Here is a 17665-nt window from a genome sequence, read left to right on the forward strand (position 1 = left end):
GTTAAAATTAAAATTAGAACTCTCCAGGGAACTAAACAGTTGAGACACATAGGACCCAACTCTCAAACCATGATTACCTAAGCTTTGCAATTTTGGAATGTTCTGTCCTAACTCCGGAAATAATTTGATCCCCAAATTAAAATTTCAAGACACATTTTATGAGAAAAAAACTCAAACACATAAAACACAAATGTCAAAAAAAAAGGGGGGGAAATTCAACTTTTTTTTTTACTAAAAAATGCAAATGACAGTAAAGTATTAAGATCTTTGATCAAATTGGCAAAGGTTTTTTTTCACATTATGAGACCTAGGATGAAAAAAGTAGCCATAGCCTTTCTGGAGAGCAATTTATTTGGCAATATTTACCGTGATGCTTAAACCCGAGAATGGGCACTCCCAAACACTGATGGGAATAAGAATTTGTGTTAGGTCTCTGGAGGGCAATCTGGCACTATGTCCATGCCCTCTGACCTAACACTTCCATTTCTAGGAATTCACATTTTAAGGACATAATTGGGCAAATGCACAAAGACGTATGTCCGTGATATTCCTTGCAACGTTGCTTAGAGCTGTAAAAAAATGGAACTATGGGGCGCCTGGGTGGCTCAGTTGGTTAAGCGACTGCCTTCGGCTCAGGTCATGATCCTGGAGTCCCGGGATCGAGTCCCGCATCGGACTCCCCGCTCGGCGGGGGGTCTGCTTCTCCCTCTGACCCTCCTCCCTCTCATGCTCTCTGTCTCTCATTCTCTCTGTCTCAAATAAATAAATAAAATCTTAAAAAAAAAAATGGAACTATGTGAAAGTCCAACTGGAGATTAATTAAGCAGCTACATCCTTACAAATTAAAATAAGCAACTATTTAAAAGAATGGGATACCTGACTGTGTGTGAATAGGGAAAGATGCCCAAGATACATGGCGAAGTATAAAAGAGGTTGGAAGTATCATACATAGCATGCAAAAGAGCACCCATGGATACATATGTGTCGTTATGTGTGTGTACAGATGCAAGGAGATGTTTACCGAAAAGCGACCAGTAATTAGCTCTGGATGGTGTGACTTGGAGTGATTTTAATTTTCTTATTAGGAAATTCTCTTTGGCTTGAATTTTGTTTTCAAAGAGCGTATATCATTTTTATAATAAGAAGAAAGCTATTTTTAAAAGGTGGAACAGAAAAGGACAGTGGGGAAGAATTTGATATCCAGAACCTGGGACTTCCTCTAAAGCCACAGTATACAGTCACAGTAACATACGAGCTGGTCTGATCCTCATGGTAACTTCATAATATTCAAAGCTAATAAACATGAAGGTTCTGTTGAAGTAAATCAAATAGAACTGAATATTATGAATGTAGAAATATATTCACTCAGGGGGCACCTGGGTGGCTCAGGCGATTGAGCGTCAGGCTCTTGGTTTCAATTCAGGTCATGATCTCAGGGTCATGAGATCAAGTCCCAACTCGACTCTGCACTGGGCGTGGAGCCTGCTTCAGATTCTCTCTGTCCCTCTGTCCCTCCTCCACTACCCCGCTCAAAAAAAAAAAAAAAAGAAATATATATATATATACACACACATATATATATTCACTTGGAAATATTTCACAGTATATTCGTAAGTGAAACAAAAGGTAACTAAATAGACATGAATTCTGTACACACTTTAGATTTATTCATACACATATACAGGAAGTATTAAAAAAAAAGTCCAAAAGGATATATGCCAAAATGTATAGTGTTGTCACTAGTGATTCTTATTTTCCTTTTCTTTATTTTCAAATGTTTCTATAATGAACAAGTGCTATGTATGTACTTTTTTCTTTGGTTCTAAAAATATTCCTTATAGATCTTTCAGATTTTAAAATACTAGAAAGTAGTCCCAATGAGATAAATCTCAGCCCTTTTTAACTCCAGCATTAAATGGACCACCAAGAGAGCCCCTCAGAGCCCCTGCAGCTGACACGCAGCTGAATGAAGTGCTGAATGCCACACCACCACAAAACAAGCTCGGGGGAAACCCAAGGTACCTATTCTGATTTTGTGTCCTGAGATGTACGGGGTTATAAAACATCCTGGCTCAGATTACAGGCTAAGCATGACAAGTCTGTCTGGTACAACCTAACAAAGGAATTTACACAGAATGAGAAATTTACACATTTCATTTCCCAGGGTGGAATGAATTACAGAGGAAAAGAGCCCCTAGGAGTGCCTGCCCCACTCCTACGTGCTTCTGAATTATGCCTTCCATGCATTTCCCCCAACACGATTTACCCAGTACTGACTGGCTTAAACTAAGGGAAGCTAATATTTTTAAAAGGTGAAAAGAGGGAGAAGGGAGAGAGAGTGCCTTTCTTACAGAGTCAAACTTCTGTATTTTCAGGTGAACTGGGAGATGCCAGACCTCCCCACCTCCCTCTCTCCCTTCCTCCCTCAAATCATCATGGCTAATAACAATAGTTTTTTCTCTCCGGGGTAATGTAGATGACACATTTTTCCTGTAGCTTGTCTTCCTGTAATGTGCAGGAATTCCTGCACTTTCTGGGTGCCCTTCCTGTTAACTTACATTTCAGATTTCCTCAAAGGCATTCTACCACTTTAATATTTGAAAAATGTCAGCTCAACCCCAGACAGCTAATATAAACAAGCTGAAAAGCATACCACCTAAAGTTACAACTGTGGAAAACAAAATTTCTTTTTAAGAAATTCTTTCTCGGAATCTCACCGTTGGTAAGGCTGGAAAGAAGCAGCCCCGTCCTTCCAGCTCCCAGGGAGTCTGTAATTCTTTTGCCTCTGCTCTGCCTTAAATTAGAGGTCTGGGAGACCGAATTATAGTGATCTAGAAAGTTCATAAAGGTCCTCTGAATTGAACATGTGGTTAAATTCTTCAATACTATGAGGTTGTGTCCACCTTTCACTTTTGCCTCCCATTCCATTTGGTTATAGTATTACAAAGCACTTTGGTACTGCGAAAAATGTCTTGGCCACTTGAGAATACGTAGCCGAATTAGGCCAGTTCCACACTTAACATCCAGGCCAAGGCTCCCATGCCATGTCTGAAATGATCATCCACGTCCTTCTATCGATAATTTTCCTTTTGGACAGACACCTCACATTGGCACCAGATTTGCCTTCCAAAGAGGACCCAATTAAGAAAACCATTTGGCTAACTGGGAACTGATTTGAAGAACCACCAGTAGCTGATCTACAGTGGGCACACTCCTAATGCAAGTGTGCCATGCTGGTACCTTCTAGTTTCCCAACTCAGAAACTTGCTCTAGTACAACAGAGCTACCTTCAGAGTGAGAGAAAAAAAAAAGTAGAAAAGGAACCTGATTTACTTTAGACCCTAAGGTCCAAAGATAAGATCACTATAAAACCATCTTCTTCACGAAACCTTCTTATCTCCCAGAGAGATCACTGCCATCTCTAAACTCCCAACTGGGCCATTTCTTTTCACTATCTATGCAATTATCTTGTATCATAATGATTTGCACACATGCTTTCTAAATGGTAAGTTCCTTGAAGGAAACAGTACATTTTAAATATTTTGTGTGTGTGTGTGTGGATAGATAGATAGATAGATAGATATCAATCACACATACACATACGTGAATACATACATATACATACACATACATATTCATACATCTATTAAACTGAACTGAATAAATGAGTGTATACCAAATACAAAGTAACTAGATGCCAGCTCTTTAATGCATCAAAGCCCAGAATGCCCATTCTAAGCTGTTAAGTCTCCGCTCAGTTAGGAGATTGTAGGTTTCCTCTTTCCTAAGGAACATCTGTATTTCATAATGCCAATTCCTAGGTTCTTCAGCACTCTGAGCTTTCCAGATTTCCATTCGCCCCCAATGGTAAAGGAAAACACTGCCCTACTTCGAACTCTCGAGAACATATATCACTTCCTTCTTGGTCTGAGATGTGATTCCCATCAGGCAGAATTAAAAAGTGGTTCAACAAAATACCAAAAAAATGGCAGAAGGCTTATGAGACACTTTAATTTCACTGGATCTTCCCCATGCATGTAGTGTCCCTCGTAGCCTTACTCACCTATATCTAACTCACCTCTTCCCTCCATACAGTCTCATATGGCATATGCTTTCTCTATAGTGAAGGATTTGTTCTGAAACAAGCAGTGACTTAGGGTCCTAGAGGCACCTGACAGCAACCCCTCAGCTCTCTGATGCCATGTCAGGAATTTTTTTAATCCCCTCCCCAGTATGACATTAAGCCTGCAAAATACAACTGTATAAAAAAATTTTTTTAAGAAAAAGGAAAAAAATTTAAAAACAACCATAACCCTGAATTTCTGACCTATTATAGCTGTCTAAATACACGTAATTACACACTTAAAAAGATTTCATTATGATTTTCAGCGAAACGGTGCATTCCCCCCATGTTGGTGTAATGCTTAAAAGTACAGTTTTCTCCCCATATTTTCCCTCGAGATGCAAAGCACCTCCCAAAAGGGGAGACATAAAACATCTATGTCCTCACTGCTGCTTCTAAATACTGTGAGCCAATAAGCAATTGGTGTACAGTGTAAAATCTCAAAAGAGAAAGACTTCCCGTCTGCTCTTTCTGTAATATGTTATTATTCACACCTCACCTTTACTTCCTTTAAAAATCAAAAGTTGCTTAATGTTCAAAGCGGTATCAATGGAAATGTAGCTAAAAACGGACACCGCAACGGTTTATTCCCAAAGGAATATAAGATTACATTAATTTCCTACTAGTTTAACTCAACTTTTACCTTTCATCGTCACCTACAGACTTTTAAAAAGTTTGTATTCCTGTTGCACATAAAATTACTTATAATGTGTGTGCATACTAAAGAATTTTACAATTATATAAAGCACTGCACATTTAGACGCTACCAACCTGCTCTATCTCTCCTGACTGTGCAAAAGGCAAAAAGAGCTCAGTAATCCTAGCAGAAGAATGCAAATAACGTCAATGCACAGCTGAACTGCAAGCCCTGCCTTACAGGAACTCTCTGTGTCTGCAAAAAAAAAAAAAGACACATACTAAACAGGAAATGCAACTGAGCTGTGGAAAACCTCAAACTTAAAAATGCAATCGCTAGGCGAAAATTGCATCCATGCATTCATAAATGCATGCACAACCCTTTGCATTTTTGCAAGTAATGCAAACAGGCTCTTACCTTTCGACTGAGACATTTTCCCCTTTCCTTTGATGGGGGAGGGGAGCACAAAAGACTTTGCCTTGCTTCTCTTCTGTAGCTAGTTTTGCAACAAAGATGCAAGCTGCAGGCGTGCAATCTTCATGCAAGTGGAGTTTCTCTTGACCGATGCAGCAGATGGACTTTCAGGGAATCAAGATGGAAATGCACACCTTGCAAAACAGACTGGAAAGTGATTTTTTCCCCAGTTGCAACGTTAGGGAAGGCTGTGCTGCAGCTACATGATGGGCCAGGGCTGGCAGCTAAAAGCTCCAAACTTGGAACTGAGTATCTTAGTGCGCAGACGTCCTTCCTGCGAAGGGCGCGGGGGCCGCTGGGTAATGTAGTTCCGAGCAGAGTCCACGGGGCTCTGATTTAAGGAAACGCGGTCGCTTGGGTCGCTGAGCGAGATGACTGGGTGCGCCCAGATAAACAAGTCAGACACGCAGTCGGTAGTAAGTGATGGGGCCAAAAACGGCAGGGCCAAGGCGAGGGAGCATTTTTTGTTACCGAAAAGCCCTGAAGCAACAGTTGAAGAACATTAGGTTAGCTGAAAAACATTTGGCTCTCTGAGAAGGTCGGCTTGGGTGTTTCGTGTTTGCCGCGCAGCACCTGTTGTAGTAACCCTGCCTGTAGACGTTTTACCCCCCACGCCTCCATTTTTAAAAACATTTTTCTCGCTTGGACAATTGGTTGGTGACTTGGCTGGCTAGAGGTAAGATTACCTTTGCAAATGAATAGAAGATGCGAAGTTTTTAGGCAGAAATGATCCGGTGGATGATTGTCAAGGAACCTGAAATTCATTACTGGGGGCTGGGGGAGGGGCAGTTCTCATTTCTTGAAGGGTTCAAGAGGAAGTTCGCTTTTTATGTGTCAAAGCTAACTTTATCAAAGTTACAATGTTTAGATGCTTTTTCTCACCTGATGGGGGAGGAAAGCCCCCGGTCTAAGGGAGAAAGTAGGTGGTAATCTTAAATTACCCGAACCAGAGATCTTGAATTTATTCAGCTAAATTAACAGTATTTGTTGAACTCCTGGGATGGGCCAGGCACCTTTCTGGGGTGTTGGGTCATCCATTTGTCGTGTATTGCCCATGGCTAGGGGATGGGCAGCAACATGGTAGACAGAGCCACCCCCTTCACAAGGAAGCCAGAGATGCACAGAACGATTCCATGCAAGCAAAGAAGCTGAGTGAGGGGGCGTGGGCTGAAATGAGCTCAGACTTCTACCTCACTGAGTAGACCAGGCTCAGAAATGTGCTTTCAAGGGAGAGAGGGAGAAATGGAGGGTTTCAGGCTGCCGAGGTGTGAACCAAGCACAGTAAAGAAATGAGGACAAGCCTCTTCAGGAGACAGTAAGGATACTATGTTGCCTTGTATACAAAAGCGGGGGTGGACAGAACCCCAGGTGAGGACTGTACTGGGTGGTAAAGGCCGACGAGAGGTTTGGACTTTATTCCGCAGGTACTTGGGAGGTGGTGAAAGGCTTTTGAGGGGCGTAAGTGAATCAAGGCATTGTTTTAAGAAGGTAAATTTGCCTCCACAATTGTGGTTGAGTCGAAACTGGGAGAGTCTAGAGATAGGTCGGGTCAGTAGTGGAAAATAAAAAGAGGCACTTTGAAAGAGGATTCAGCCAGATTTGATGACTGCTAATGAAAACTATGGCCGTTTTGTTTGGAATTCTAGGAAACCAGGGCCTTCTGAGTAATGGATGCATTGGAGGGAGGAAGACCACCGTGTTTAAGCTAGAAGTCACCAAATCAGCTCTTAAAACAAATACGCAGTAAGGGATGGAACGAACATTAATTTACCTAAGTTGATCTCCTGTCCTGGCATTATTGAAAATTAATCATAAGGTCACCCCGGGCTCATATTAGCTTCTGTCCGTAAGACCAAAGGGTCTCTGTCCCAGGGACCACAGAATCGGGAATGTACTAGCTCACTTTCTTTCACTGTCCTTCTAGACAAATCCTTGCTGTCCCTTCCTGTCCTGGCACACACAGCCTCGGCACATCTTGGAACTGGCATTTTTGTTTTCGAAGTCTCATTTAACCAAGAGGCACGTGAGGGCAGAGATCCCTGTCCGTGCATCCCGTTCACCTCTGCAGATATTCACAGAGCACCTGCTAAGTGCCAGGCTCTGGGGTGGCCACTGGTGCATGTTGCTGCTGTCATTTCTGCTGGTACTTTCTCTTCGTGGCATGCGGAGTTCATCACTGGCAAACGGATCGTGTCCCAAAAATCCATCTGTAATGCATATTCCCATAGAAACGATATGTTCCACCGCCAGTGCCCACATTCACTCACACACCCATACCCAAAACACCTTTGACCCACACATTGGCTGAGCCGCACGTTTAAAAATACCAAAACTGGGGCGGCTGGCTGGCTCCATTGGCAGAGCATGCGGCTCTCGATCTTGGGGTCGTGAGTTCAAGCCCCAGGTTGGGCGTGGCGCTCACTTAAAAAGATAAATAAAAATAGCAAAATTTATCATTTTTTCGTTAATGGGAAAAATGTGTTTTGAATTTCCACGGGGAACGCAACCTCCCTTGGAAGTCTTAGATTCCAGAAGAAAAAGTTCTTGCCTTGGTGGCCAACAATTTCCTCCTCCCATGGTCTTGGGTGGCAGGAGAAGCTATACCTCTGTACTGTCGTGGGCCTTGCCTCTTCTTGCCAGGATAGGAATCCCTCCCATGGTGGTGTAAGGAACTGGAAGCAAAATCTGGCATGTTGTTCCTTTATTAGACAGTACATCAGGGGTTTATCTTGAGGTGGCCTGGGTTCTTGCTTCAAATCCCCCATCTTGAAAATGTTCTATGCTTTAGATCTTTCTAAAATGCAAATTTGATGTATTCCCCCCCCGCCCAAACCCAGCTTATAGTGAACATCAAGACAATGGCAAACTCCTTGGCATGGCATAATTGGCTTCTTGAGACCTGTCCCCTGCTGACCCTCCAGCTTCATTTCTCACCCTATGTTGATGCTATAACCAGAAGCCAGGGTTCCCTCTTCTTTCTTTAGGTATGCTGATCCCTCTACCTGGCAAGCCTTTTCCATTCTTGACCAAGCTCATTCTGATTTGTGCTTCAAGAGTTAGCTTAGCTGTCATTTCCTTTTGGCAGCCTTCTGTGACCCATCACCCTATGAGCACCCTCAGTGTGAATTAGGTGCATTCTCTAATTCTGTAGCTCCCAGCATACACCTCTTTCTTGATACTCATCATAGGGCTGACAGGTGTTCATTTACCTTTTTGTGTCCTCCAGGAGCCTGAACTACTGGAGATCAGAGACTTATCTCTGCATTCCCAATACCCTGTATCTAGCATAGAATAGATCCTCAAATGCATACTGAAATAATGAATGCAATAAATCGGGAAGGGACTTGTGACCATGGACAGCCTGGAATAACAAGATTCCAATGATAGTAACACCTGCAGGGGAAATTAGAACACCTGGGCAAAGCCCTATGCTGTCAGGTTAGAGGTGTGACTCGTGAAAGGATGACCTTAGGTTAAGTCAGACTGGCTCTGAAAGAATTATTCTAGAAGTATATGCAAGGTGTCTCAACCTGGGGTGATTTTGCCCCCCCACCCAGGGACATTGGGCAACGTCTGGAGACATTTTTGGTTGTCACAACCGGGACGGTGGAAGTAGTGACACTGGCATCTAGAGGGTAGAGATCAAGGATGCTGATGATCGTACTGCAAGGCACAGGAAGCCTCCCACAACCAAGACTTACCTGGTCCAGCGGCACCTGGGTGGCTCAGTCCATTAAGCGTCTGCCTTCGGCTCAGGTCATGGTCTCAGGGTCCTGGGCTCGAGCCCCACGTTAGGCTCCCCACTCATGGGGAGTCTGCTTCTCCCTTTCCCTCTCCCTCTCTCGCACTCCCTCTCAAATAAAAAAATAAAATCTTAAAAAAAAAAAGAATTATCTAGTCCAAATGTCAGTAGGGGTGAGTTTGAGAAATGCTGGTACATAGTGACACCTTGAGAAGTTACTGACATTCTATTTTTAAGTTAATTTAAAGCTAATGAGATTCAGTAAGTGTAAATTTTGATGTGAAGAGCACACTAGAATCTAAGAGATGTGGGTTCTAGTCCTGGCTGCAGAAAGAGTTAGCAGTGGCTCCTAAGGCAAGTCACTTTACCTTTGTGGACCTCTTTTTGTTCCACTAAAATAAGGAGGGCTAGACTAAATTCCAGTTCTAATATCCCGTAGCTCTAAAACCAGCTCAGTGTCCGATTAAAACCACCAAAGATTTAAAGGAAGAGAGGTGTGATCACGTATTCTACTTTTTACATTGGAATTAAGGGTTCCTGATCCCCTGTTCCTGCAGGCCAACTAATGACTGTTGTAACAATAACCCTTACGAGATGAGACAAGAAATATTCAAATTACAGTTTGAAATATTGCCTTCCAGATAGCAGTACTCATCTGTACGTGACATTTATGAATGTTTTCCAACAATGTCTACTAGATGTCAGAAACATGGGAAAGAAGGTGCCAGAGTTAAAGCTAAGAGTTCAGCTCTGAATATCTACTTTCCTAGATTCTAGAAAATTATAGTATAAATAGGTACGTTATGCGGAGAAACATGGCAGGTTGGTTTAAGGAACTGGATGATGAGTTGCAAGTGTACAATAGCTTTAAGCACAAATTTTGTTTTCACTGCATTAATATATCACAATGAATTATGATTGTTGGTAGAAATTTTAGAAATTCCAAGGTAGATTCAGCTTAGCTTCCAGTGCCCTCCCCAATAGCTGTCATTTCCTGACAGCTATACCTGTTCCGCCTTCTTCCATTCCTATACTCTAGGATTCCTTTGTTTAAGCGAACTGGTCAAAACAGGATTATTTATCCTACTGAGATAGGAATTTATATGTCACCATTTCTGTATGTTAACTCACGCCATTCTATGTCTTTGCCTTATTCTGGCCCCAACCCAAGTCTTCATTTTCTAAAGTCTACCCTTCATTCAAGGTTCAAGGTCACCTCTTCTATGAAGTTGTCCTTGATCACATCCCTCTGTCTTAAAAGACATCGTCGCCTTTAAATTCTGATGGCATCTGTTAGCTTTTATGGGCCATATATCTAATACTGTCTTGCAGTAAATATTACTTAAGTACAGATCTTACCTCTTCTGCGAAATCTTTCATTCTCTGCACATTCCTAACTTACTCCCTTGGGCAGACCTTACTTGTCTATATTTGGCCCTTGTTCTAAGCTTGGGCAGGGGCAGTTTCATCTTCATCATGTTGCCCCAAGTCAAATATATGTCATGCATATAATATGTGCTCAGCTAATACTCGTTTATCTGATGTATGGATGGGATTTATTACATACTGAATGCATTCACCTAACATGGGTTGGTTAGCTTATCTTAGCATTTTATTGAAATTGAAACAAATGCCAGCATAGGGATTTATTAGGAAGAAGAATTTTTATTTAATTATGATATATAATTATCAAAAATATATATTACAGAGGGGTCCAGGGTGATTGATACATGCATTAGGGACCTGAAAGGCACATATCAAACATTTTTTAAATTACAGAGCGCTGGGCCGCCTGGGTGGCTCAGTTGGTTAAGTGTACAGCTCTTGATTTTGGCTCAGGTCATGATCTCAGGGTTGCAAGATGGAGCCCCACATCGGGCTCTGTGCTCAGCACGGAGTCTGCTTGGGGATTCTCTCTCGCCCTCTCCCTCTGCCCCTCCCCCCACCATGCTCGCAAATAAATAAATAAATAAATCTAAAAAAATAGAGAGCTGGGAGAATTTCCTTACAAGAGGTGTTGTCAAATTATGGCCCATGCTCCAAATTCACTGCGCCTGCTGTTTCTGTAAATAAAGTTTTACTGGAACACACTTATGCCCAGTCACTTACGTATTGCCCGTGGGTGCTTTTGAACTACAGCAGAGTTGCAATAGAGACTAACCAGCCTGCAAAACCTACAATACTTAACTTTCTGGCCCTTAACTGCATGAGTGTGTAGACCCTGCTTTACAAATTGGTCTTGACTGCTTGTTCCTATAAACCCCGGTTACTAATTAATGCATTTCCAGAGGTGTTCGGTTTTCTCTACGGTCACCCTGTGCTTGAACTGTTTCTAGTACGAAAGTCTTAACTCCACAGTTATATTGTAAAGCCCTTGAGAATACTCATGAATACCCTGGAGAGCTTACAGAGCACAGCAAGGGGGCACAGAGTGAGCCTGTGCTAAGTATTTCTTGACAGACTGATTAAATCGAGCATTTCCTCTAAGAATCATGACTCTTGTAACATAAGAAAAAATTAGCTCTCAGTTTTCCTTGAGTATCTCTGCCTTCCCATCTATTTCCCTTTTCCTACGTATCTCTCAGGATGTTCAAATCCCAGATGTTTAAATACTAGGTCTATGTACGAAAGAAGGATTAAGAAAAATCAGAATATAAAAGACAGGCAATGCCAGGTATAAAACATTACATCTCACAAATCTTTTTTGTCCCGGGAGCCCAAAAGAAAAGAACAGAGGGAGGCACCCTGGTTTATTACACCCCATTTTAAAAAGTAATAGACCCTCGTTAAGACCTACAGTTACGACAAGCATGGCATGGGTTAAGAAAATGGAAAAAGTATGATCTCTGTTCTGAGAAACTTAAAATCCTGTGGGTAACATTAGTAACATTTTTATAATATTTCAAGGTTTACAGGCTCTCTCCACATCCACCATGTATCGTTTTCTCCTTACAGTGACACTGAAGTGGGTTGTCCCTAAATCCCGGTTTATCATCATCTCATGTTGTTGCTTTACTCAGACAAGATGGAAGAGCATGTGATTTAAAACTGTCTGGTTGCAGATGTAGAAACTGGTCTTCTGATCCCTAGTCCCTTACTTCAGCTGTCCAGTCTCGTCGTAAGCTAGGTAACTTTTAGTCGATGCCCTAGAAATTGTACCTTTTTCAGGTTAAGAGTCATTCGGTAACATTTTGCTTCGTTTTGTATTAGTTATTCATGGGACAAGCTCAGCTCAGGACTCATACAAGTCCACAGTAGACCTGTGTATCTCCTTTACACTCTGTACCTTAGCCAACGCACTGTGACAATTCAGTAAATCCTGTACTATTTGAGGTTGAGTTAGAAACACTGATACAGGACAGTGTTGTGCCCTTCAAGGCTCCTTGATCTGTTTACACTGATATTAATAGATGGTTCTGGGCTTCAGTCACAGACCCAAATAATTCCAGTCGCACTGACCTGCTACACTTCATTAAAAACTATAAAATATTCTGGGAAATATTTTAGGTAAGCGATATATGCAAGTTACAGAAAAAGTTCAACAGTTCACAGAATATTAAGAAGCTGTCTGAACTATACAGTGCTATAGAAATAATTATGGAGAGTCAACGTAATAAATCAACTTTTCCTTAAATTGTTCCATTTTTGGATTAGTGTCCAAAGGAAATGCTTTATTATTTTTTTTTCTTTTCTTTTTTTTTTTATTCTTATGTTAATCCCCGTACACTACATCATTAGTTTTAGATGTAGTGTTCCATGATTCATTGTTTGTGCATAACACCCAGTGCTCCATGGAAATGCTTTATTATTAACAGCATATGGCAGGTAAGTTGAAAATACTGCTAATTTTCCTTATTTCTGCTCCTTTGAGATGGTAGACTAATTATTTTGTTTGTGAGCCAAATTCATAAAAACAGCGGGTTCTGTATATTTGTTCAATTAGTCTATCTTATAACCAAATAGGGTTTTATAAGTATTATGTAATTGTGTAGTATTAGAAAGCGGCTATTTGAGAATATAATGAGTGTCTGATGGTGCTTTATAGATTGGGCTTCCTACCATAAAGAGGGTTAAGGTTAACCTCTTTATGGTGCGGTAACGTGAACCACACACTCCATGCCTTTTCATGATCCTGTAGCCTACAACATAAGGAGTACAACAGCATACATCATTAGATTGTACCTACTGCCTCTGGAATTGTTCGGAAGTCTATTTTAGAGCTCCTTCCCATTAGCTTTATTTTACTGACATTTAGGTGGGAAATGAAGACAACCTAAAAACCTGCACATTGGCAAAAGGCAACCAGAGATTTCCATTTTACGGGGCCTTATTTATCCTGTTGTTTCTGGATTGTTTGAATCCAAATAAGTATCAAATGCTTGTATTAAACAGTTTTGGGCATATTGCCATCTGGCACTGAGTAAATTTTGGAATGCGGGGAGATATTTCAAAGAAAATTGCAGAAAGCGTCGTGTACAATTTTCTTAAGCTGATTTCCGTGAGATCTATGATTTCGGAAGCTCTCGGAAGCTCAATCTACAGGTTTTTAATAGACATTTGGATGATTTTTTAAAAATACCCAGGTAGTGCTTTATGAAAAAATAGAATGCTTGGCTCCTAACTTTTAATGGCTCATTCATTTTGAGCTTCTCATGGTAGTTATTTAAAATGCGCTACGTAAAAAAAATGTTTAAGGATGTATGAATTGCATAATATTAGTTCTTACCCCATCTTAATGAGATAGCAAACCAAAGTGTATCTGGGTTTGAAGTTAGGGAAACTGTATATTCACAATAAATGCTCCTGGCATTATAGGTAGATTCAAGAAAGGAAGTAGAATATTTATTTATTTATTTATTTATTTATTTATTTATTTATTTATTTATTTGAGAGGGAGAGAGAGTGTGTGTGCATGCAGGGGGAGGGGCAGAGGGAGACAAACAGACTCCTTGCTGAGCGGGGAGCCTGACACAGGGCTGGATCTCACAACCCTGAGATCATGACCGGAGCCAAAATCAAGAGTCAGATGCTTAACTGACTGAGCCACCCCGGTGCCCAGAGCAGAATATACTTATGACATCTAACTATCTTCTAGACTAAGATAAAATTATTATAATTCACAGGATGTGAGCAAAAGCCATCTCAAATATAAAATACATTAGTTATTCCTGTATCTGCAAGTATCTATTTCTTTCTTCATCAACATTGGAGGGGTCAAGTTGATTCAGATTTTAATCTAGTAAACTGAAGGCACTGTTTTAGTTTGTAAACCGAGAACCCTCACTGTCACAATTTTAAGTGACCTGATTTATATGATATTGACTTAGGAGCAAGGTGAAACTAAAATCATTACCAGCCATTCTCTGTTATATTTAAAATTAACAGAGGAACAAAATTTTCCAAAATATGACTAAAATAAGATTATACCTCTTTGGATGCTACCAACTTTTTAATACACCTCCCAACTCAGAGACATAAAGCCTGTGTTTTATAAAGATGTTTAACGATTTCAACCTCAAGTCTTTATATAACCAATAGTCATGGACTATTTTTCAAGGATAGTGGTGACTCTGAAATATGGAATTTATTGGCTGATGATGCTCTTCAAGTGCCCTTCTACATAATACGGTTCCTGTGTTTTGTTTCAAACCCATTTTTGACAATGAATCAACAGAAGTCACATGAAAAAAAAATGATTCTAAGGATTCCTGCTAGTTATTTTCTCAGACGTTCACATTTAATTTAGGAAGGGAATTTGAATTAGCAAATTAATACCTATCCTACCTGTTTTTAAAAGTTTATATTAATAGAAGAGTCAGATATGAAGGATATTTCTTAAAGTCAAGTGTTCTATTGAAAGCAGTTTAGTTTGGAAAAGGCAGAAAAATTCAGAAGGATATTATATGGAAATATTTCATAAGAATTAGCAGATATGGTTGGACACAGATTAAAAGAAAAATAAAAAGGAGTCAGATAATTTGGAGTGTGTTTTATCTGCTTACAACATATACCTCGAATACCAAATTCATACATAAAAAAGCAAAGTAACCGACCTTAATAAAGTAACTTCAGGTCTGTTTCATAGATGGTCCCTGCCTCATCTGCACAGGAGTAGATAAGTGTCTCTGTTGTCTTAGCTGTACTTAAAATCACCCTTCTTTCCCCTGGGCGCCTGGGTGGCTCAGTTGGTTAAGCGACTGCCTTCGGCTCAGGTCATGATCCTGGAGTCCCGGTATCGAGTCCCGCGTCAGACTCCCTGCTCAGCAGGGAGTTTGCTTCTCCCTCTGATCCTCCCCCCTCTCATGCTCTCTCTCTCTGTCTCATTCTCTCTCTCAAATAAATACATAAAATCTTAAAAAAAAAAAAAATCACCCTTCTTTCCCCTCAGCTGAACAGTTGACGATTGAGGACTGAAGACACGTGAGTTGCCGAGATGTGGTCTAGGCTGTAAATACTGTGATTTAGGCTGTAAATACTGTGAAGAATTAGGTGCAATAAAAGTTCAAGTAAATGTGAATTTTGGTCCCCGTTTTATGTTGAGAGGACTCTGGTAGAGGTAGTCAAGTGTCAAATACCAAGAATATGGCATCAGAAGATGCTTTTTTCCTGTGTAATAGCCCATGGAAGCAGATAAATTGACACAGCTCTAGCACTTGCTTCCATGACCAAGTCAGTTTCCGTTACCGGCTAGTTGTTCATAGGTATAATTTGATGACACTAGACCTGTATATGTTGACCTTAATTGCAAAGGTTTGAAATGCACGGATCCACTTATTTGTGGATTTTTTTCCCAATAAATACAGTACAGTACTGTAAATGTATTTTTCTTACGATTTTCTTAACACTTTTTTCTTACTTTATTGTAAGAATACAGTACATAACAAATATAGCTTGCAAAATACGTGTTAATCAACTCTTTATATTATCTGTAAGGCTACCAGTCAGCAGTATGTCATTACTAGTTAAGTTTGGGGGGAACCAAAAGTTTTTCATGGATTTGCCTGAAGCTAATGTAACCTTGTGTGTCAGCTACACTCAAATCATAAAGAACTTATACAACTCCACACCCAAAGAGCAAATAACCCAATTAAAAATGGACAGTTTGGCTCAGGTCATGATCCTGGGGTCCCAGGATCGAGTCCCACATCAGGCTCCCTGCTCAGCAGGGAGTCTGCTTCTCCCTCTGACCCTCCTCCCTCTCATGCTCTCTGTCTCTCATTCTCTCTCTCGCAAATAAATAAAATCTTAAAAAAAAAAAATTTTTTAAAATAAATAAAAATGGGCAGAAGAAATGAACAGACATTCCTCCAAAGAAGACATCCAGGTGGCCAACAGACACGTGAAAAGATGCTTAGCGGGGCACCTGGGTGGCTCAGTCGTTAAGCGTCCGTCTTCGGCTCAGGTCATGATCCCAGGGTCCTGGGATCCAGCCCCACATCGGGCTCCCTGCTCCGCAGGAAGCCTGCTTCTCTCTCTCTCCCACTCCCCCTGCTTGTGTTCCCTCTCTCGCTGTGTCTCTCTCTGTCAAATAAATAAATAAAATCTAAAAAAAAAAAAAAAAAAAGAAAAGATGCTTAGCATCACTCACCATCAGGGAAATACAAATCAGAACTACAATGAGATATCACCTCACACCTGTCAGAATGGCTAAAATCAAAAACACAAGACACAACAAGTGTTAATGAGGATGTGGAGAAAAAGTCCTCAAAAAATTAAAAATAGAATCCAGTAATTGCATGACTGGGTATTTACCCACAGAATACAAAAACACTAATTCAAAAGGATATGTTCACCCCTATGTTTATTGCAGCATTATTTACAATAGCCAAATAACCAAAGAGTGGAAGTAGCCCAGGTGTCCATCCATAGATAGAAGAATGGATAAAGAAGATGTGGTATACATACACAATGGAATATTATTCAGCCACAAAAAAGAATGAACTCTTGCCATTTGCAACAACATGGCTGGCGCTAGTGAGTATAATGCTAAGTGAAAGAAGTCAGTCAGAGAAAAACAAATATGATTTCATCCATATGTAGAATTTAAGAAACAAAATAAATGAACAAAAGAAAAAGACACACACAAACCAAGAAACAGACTCAACTATGGAGAAAAAACTGATGGTCACCAGAGGGGTGGTGGGTGGAGGGATGGGTGAAACAGGTGATGGGGATTAAGGAGTGCACTTGTCAGGATGAGCATTAGGAGATGTATGGAACTGTTGAATCGCTAAATTGTACGCCTGAAACTATTATGACACTGTATGTTAACGATACTGGAATTAAAATTAAAAACCTAATAATTTTTTTTAATTTGAAAAAAATGTTACTCATAGATTTTCAACTGGGGGGGGTGATGGTTAATTCCCCTACCCCCCATATTGTTTGAAGGTCAACTTCTACTGGTTCTGCAAATTGGGCAAAACAGATCACTTCTCTATGCCTCAGTTTCCTACAGGTACAAAGGCAATGATAATTGTACCTACCTCAAGGGGTGGTCAAGAAGATTAAATGAACTAATAGACTTAAGGCTTTAAGAAGAGTGCCCAACGACGTGGATGGAACTAGAGGGTATTATGTTGAGTGAAATAAGTCAAACAGAGAAAGACATGTATCATATGATCTCATTGATATGAGGAATTCTTAATCGCAGGAAACAAACTGAGTGTTGTTGGAGTGGGGGGTGGGG

General features: G+C 40.6%; 2 protein-coding genes and 1 long non-coding RNA gene across 3 annotated transcripts in view; 1 reads left to right on the top strand and 2 right to left on the bottom strand.

Annotated features, from left to right (window-relative positions):
* Nucleotides 1-5469, bottom strand: part of MAP2K6 (mitogen-activated protein kinase kinase 6) — a 106556-nt gene extending 101087 nt beyond the window's left edge. Inside the window, exon 1 of the mRNA XM_006732060.3 lies at nt 5178-5469. Coding sequence (XP_006732123.1) covers nt 5178-5193 — 16 coding nt within the window. The 5' untranslated portion in view covers nt 5194-5469. The remainder of the gene's footprint in view (nt 1-5177) is intronic.
* Nucleotides 1-17665, bottom strand: part of LOC115940510 (ATP-binding cassette sub-family A member 10-like) — a 587693-nt gene that overhangs the window by 430725 nt on the left and 139303 nt on the right. The gene's annotated exons all lie outside the window — the stretch shown is intronic.
* On the top strand, nt 5572-11684 carry LOC145717301 (uncharacterized). The gene is made up of 3 exons (XR_014140426.1): nt 5572-5910; nt 6881-6977; nt 8461-11684. It is a non-coding gene; the product is annotated as an uncharacterized LOC145717301 (long non-coding RNA).

Source organism: Leptonychotes weddellii, chromosome 15 (genome assembly GCF_054177405.1).
Source record: "Leptonychotes weddellii isolate Sample4059 chromosome 15, ASM5417740v2, whole genome shotgun sequence".
In the NCBI taxonomy this organism is placed as follows: domain Eukaryota; kingdom Metazoa; phylum Chordata; class Mammalia; order Carnivora; family Phocidae; genus Leptonychotes; species Leptonychotes weddellii.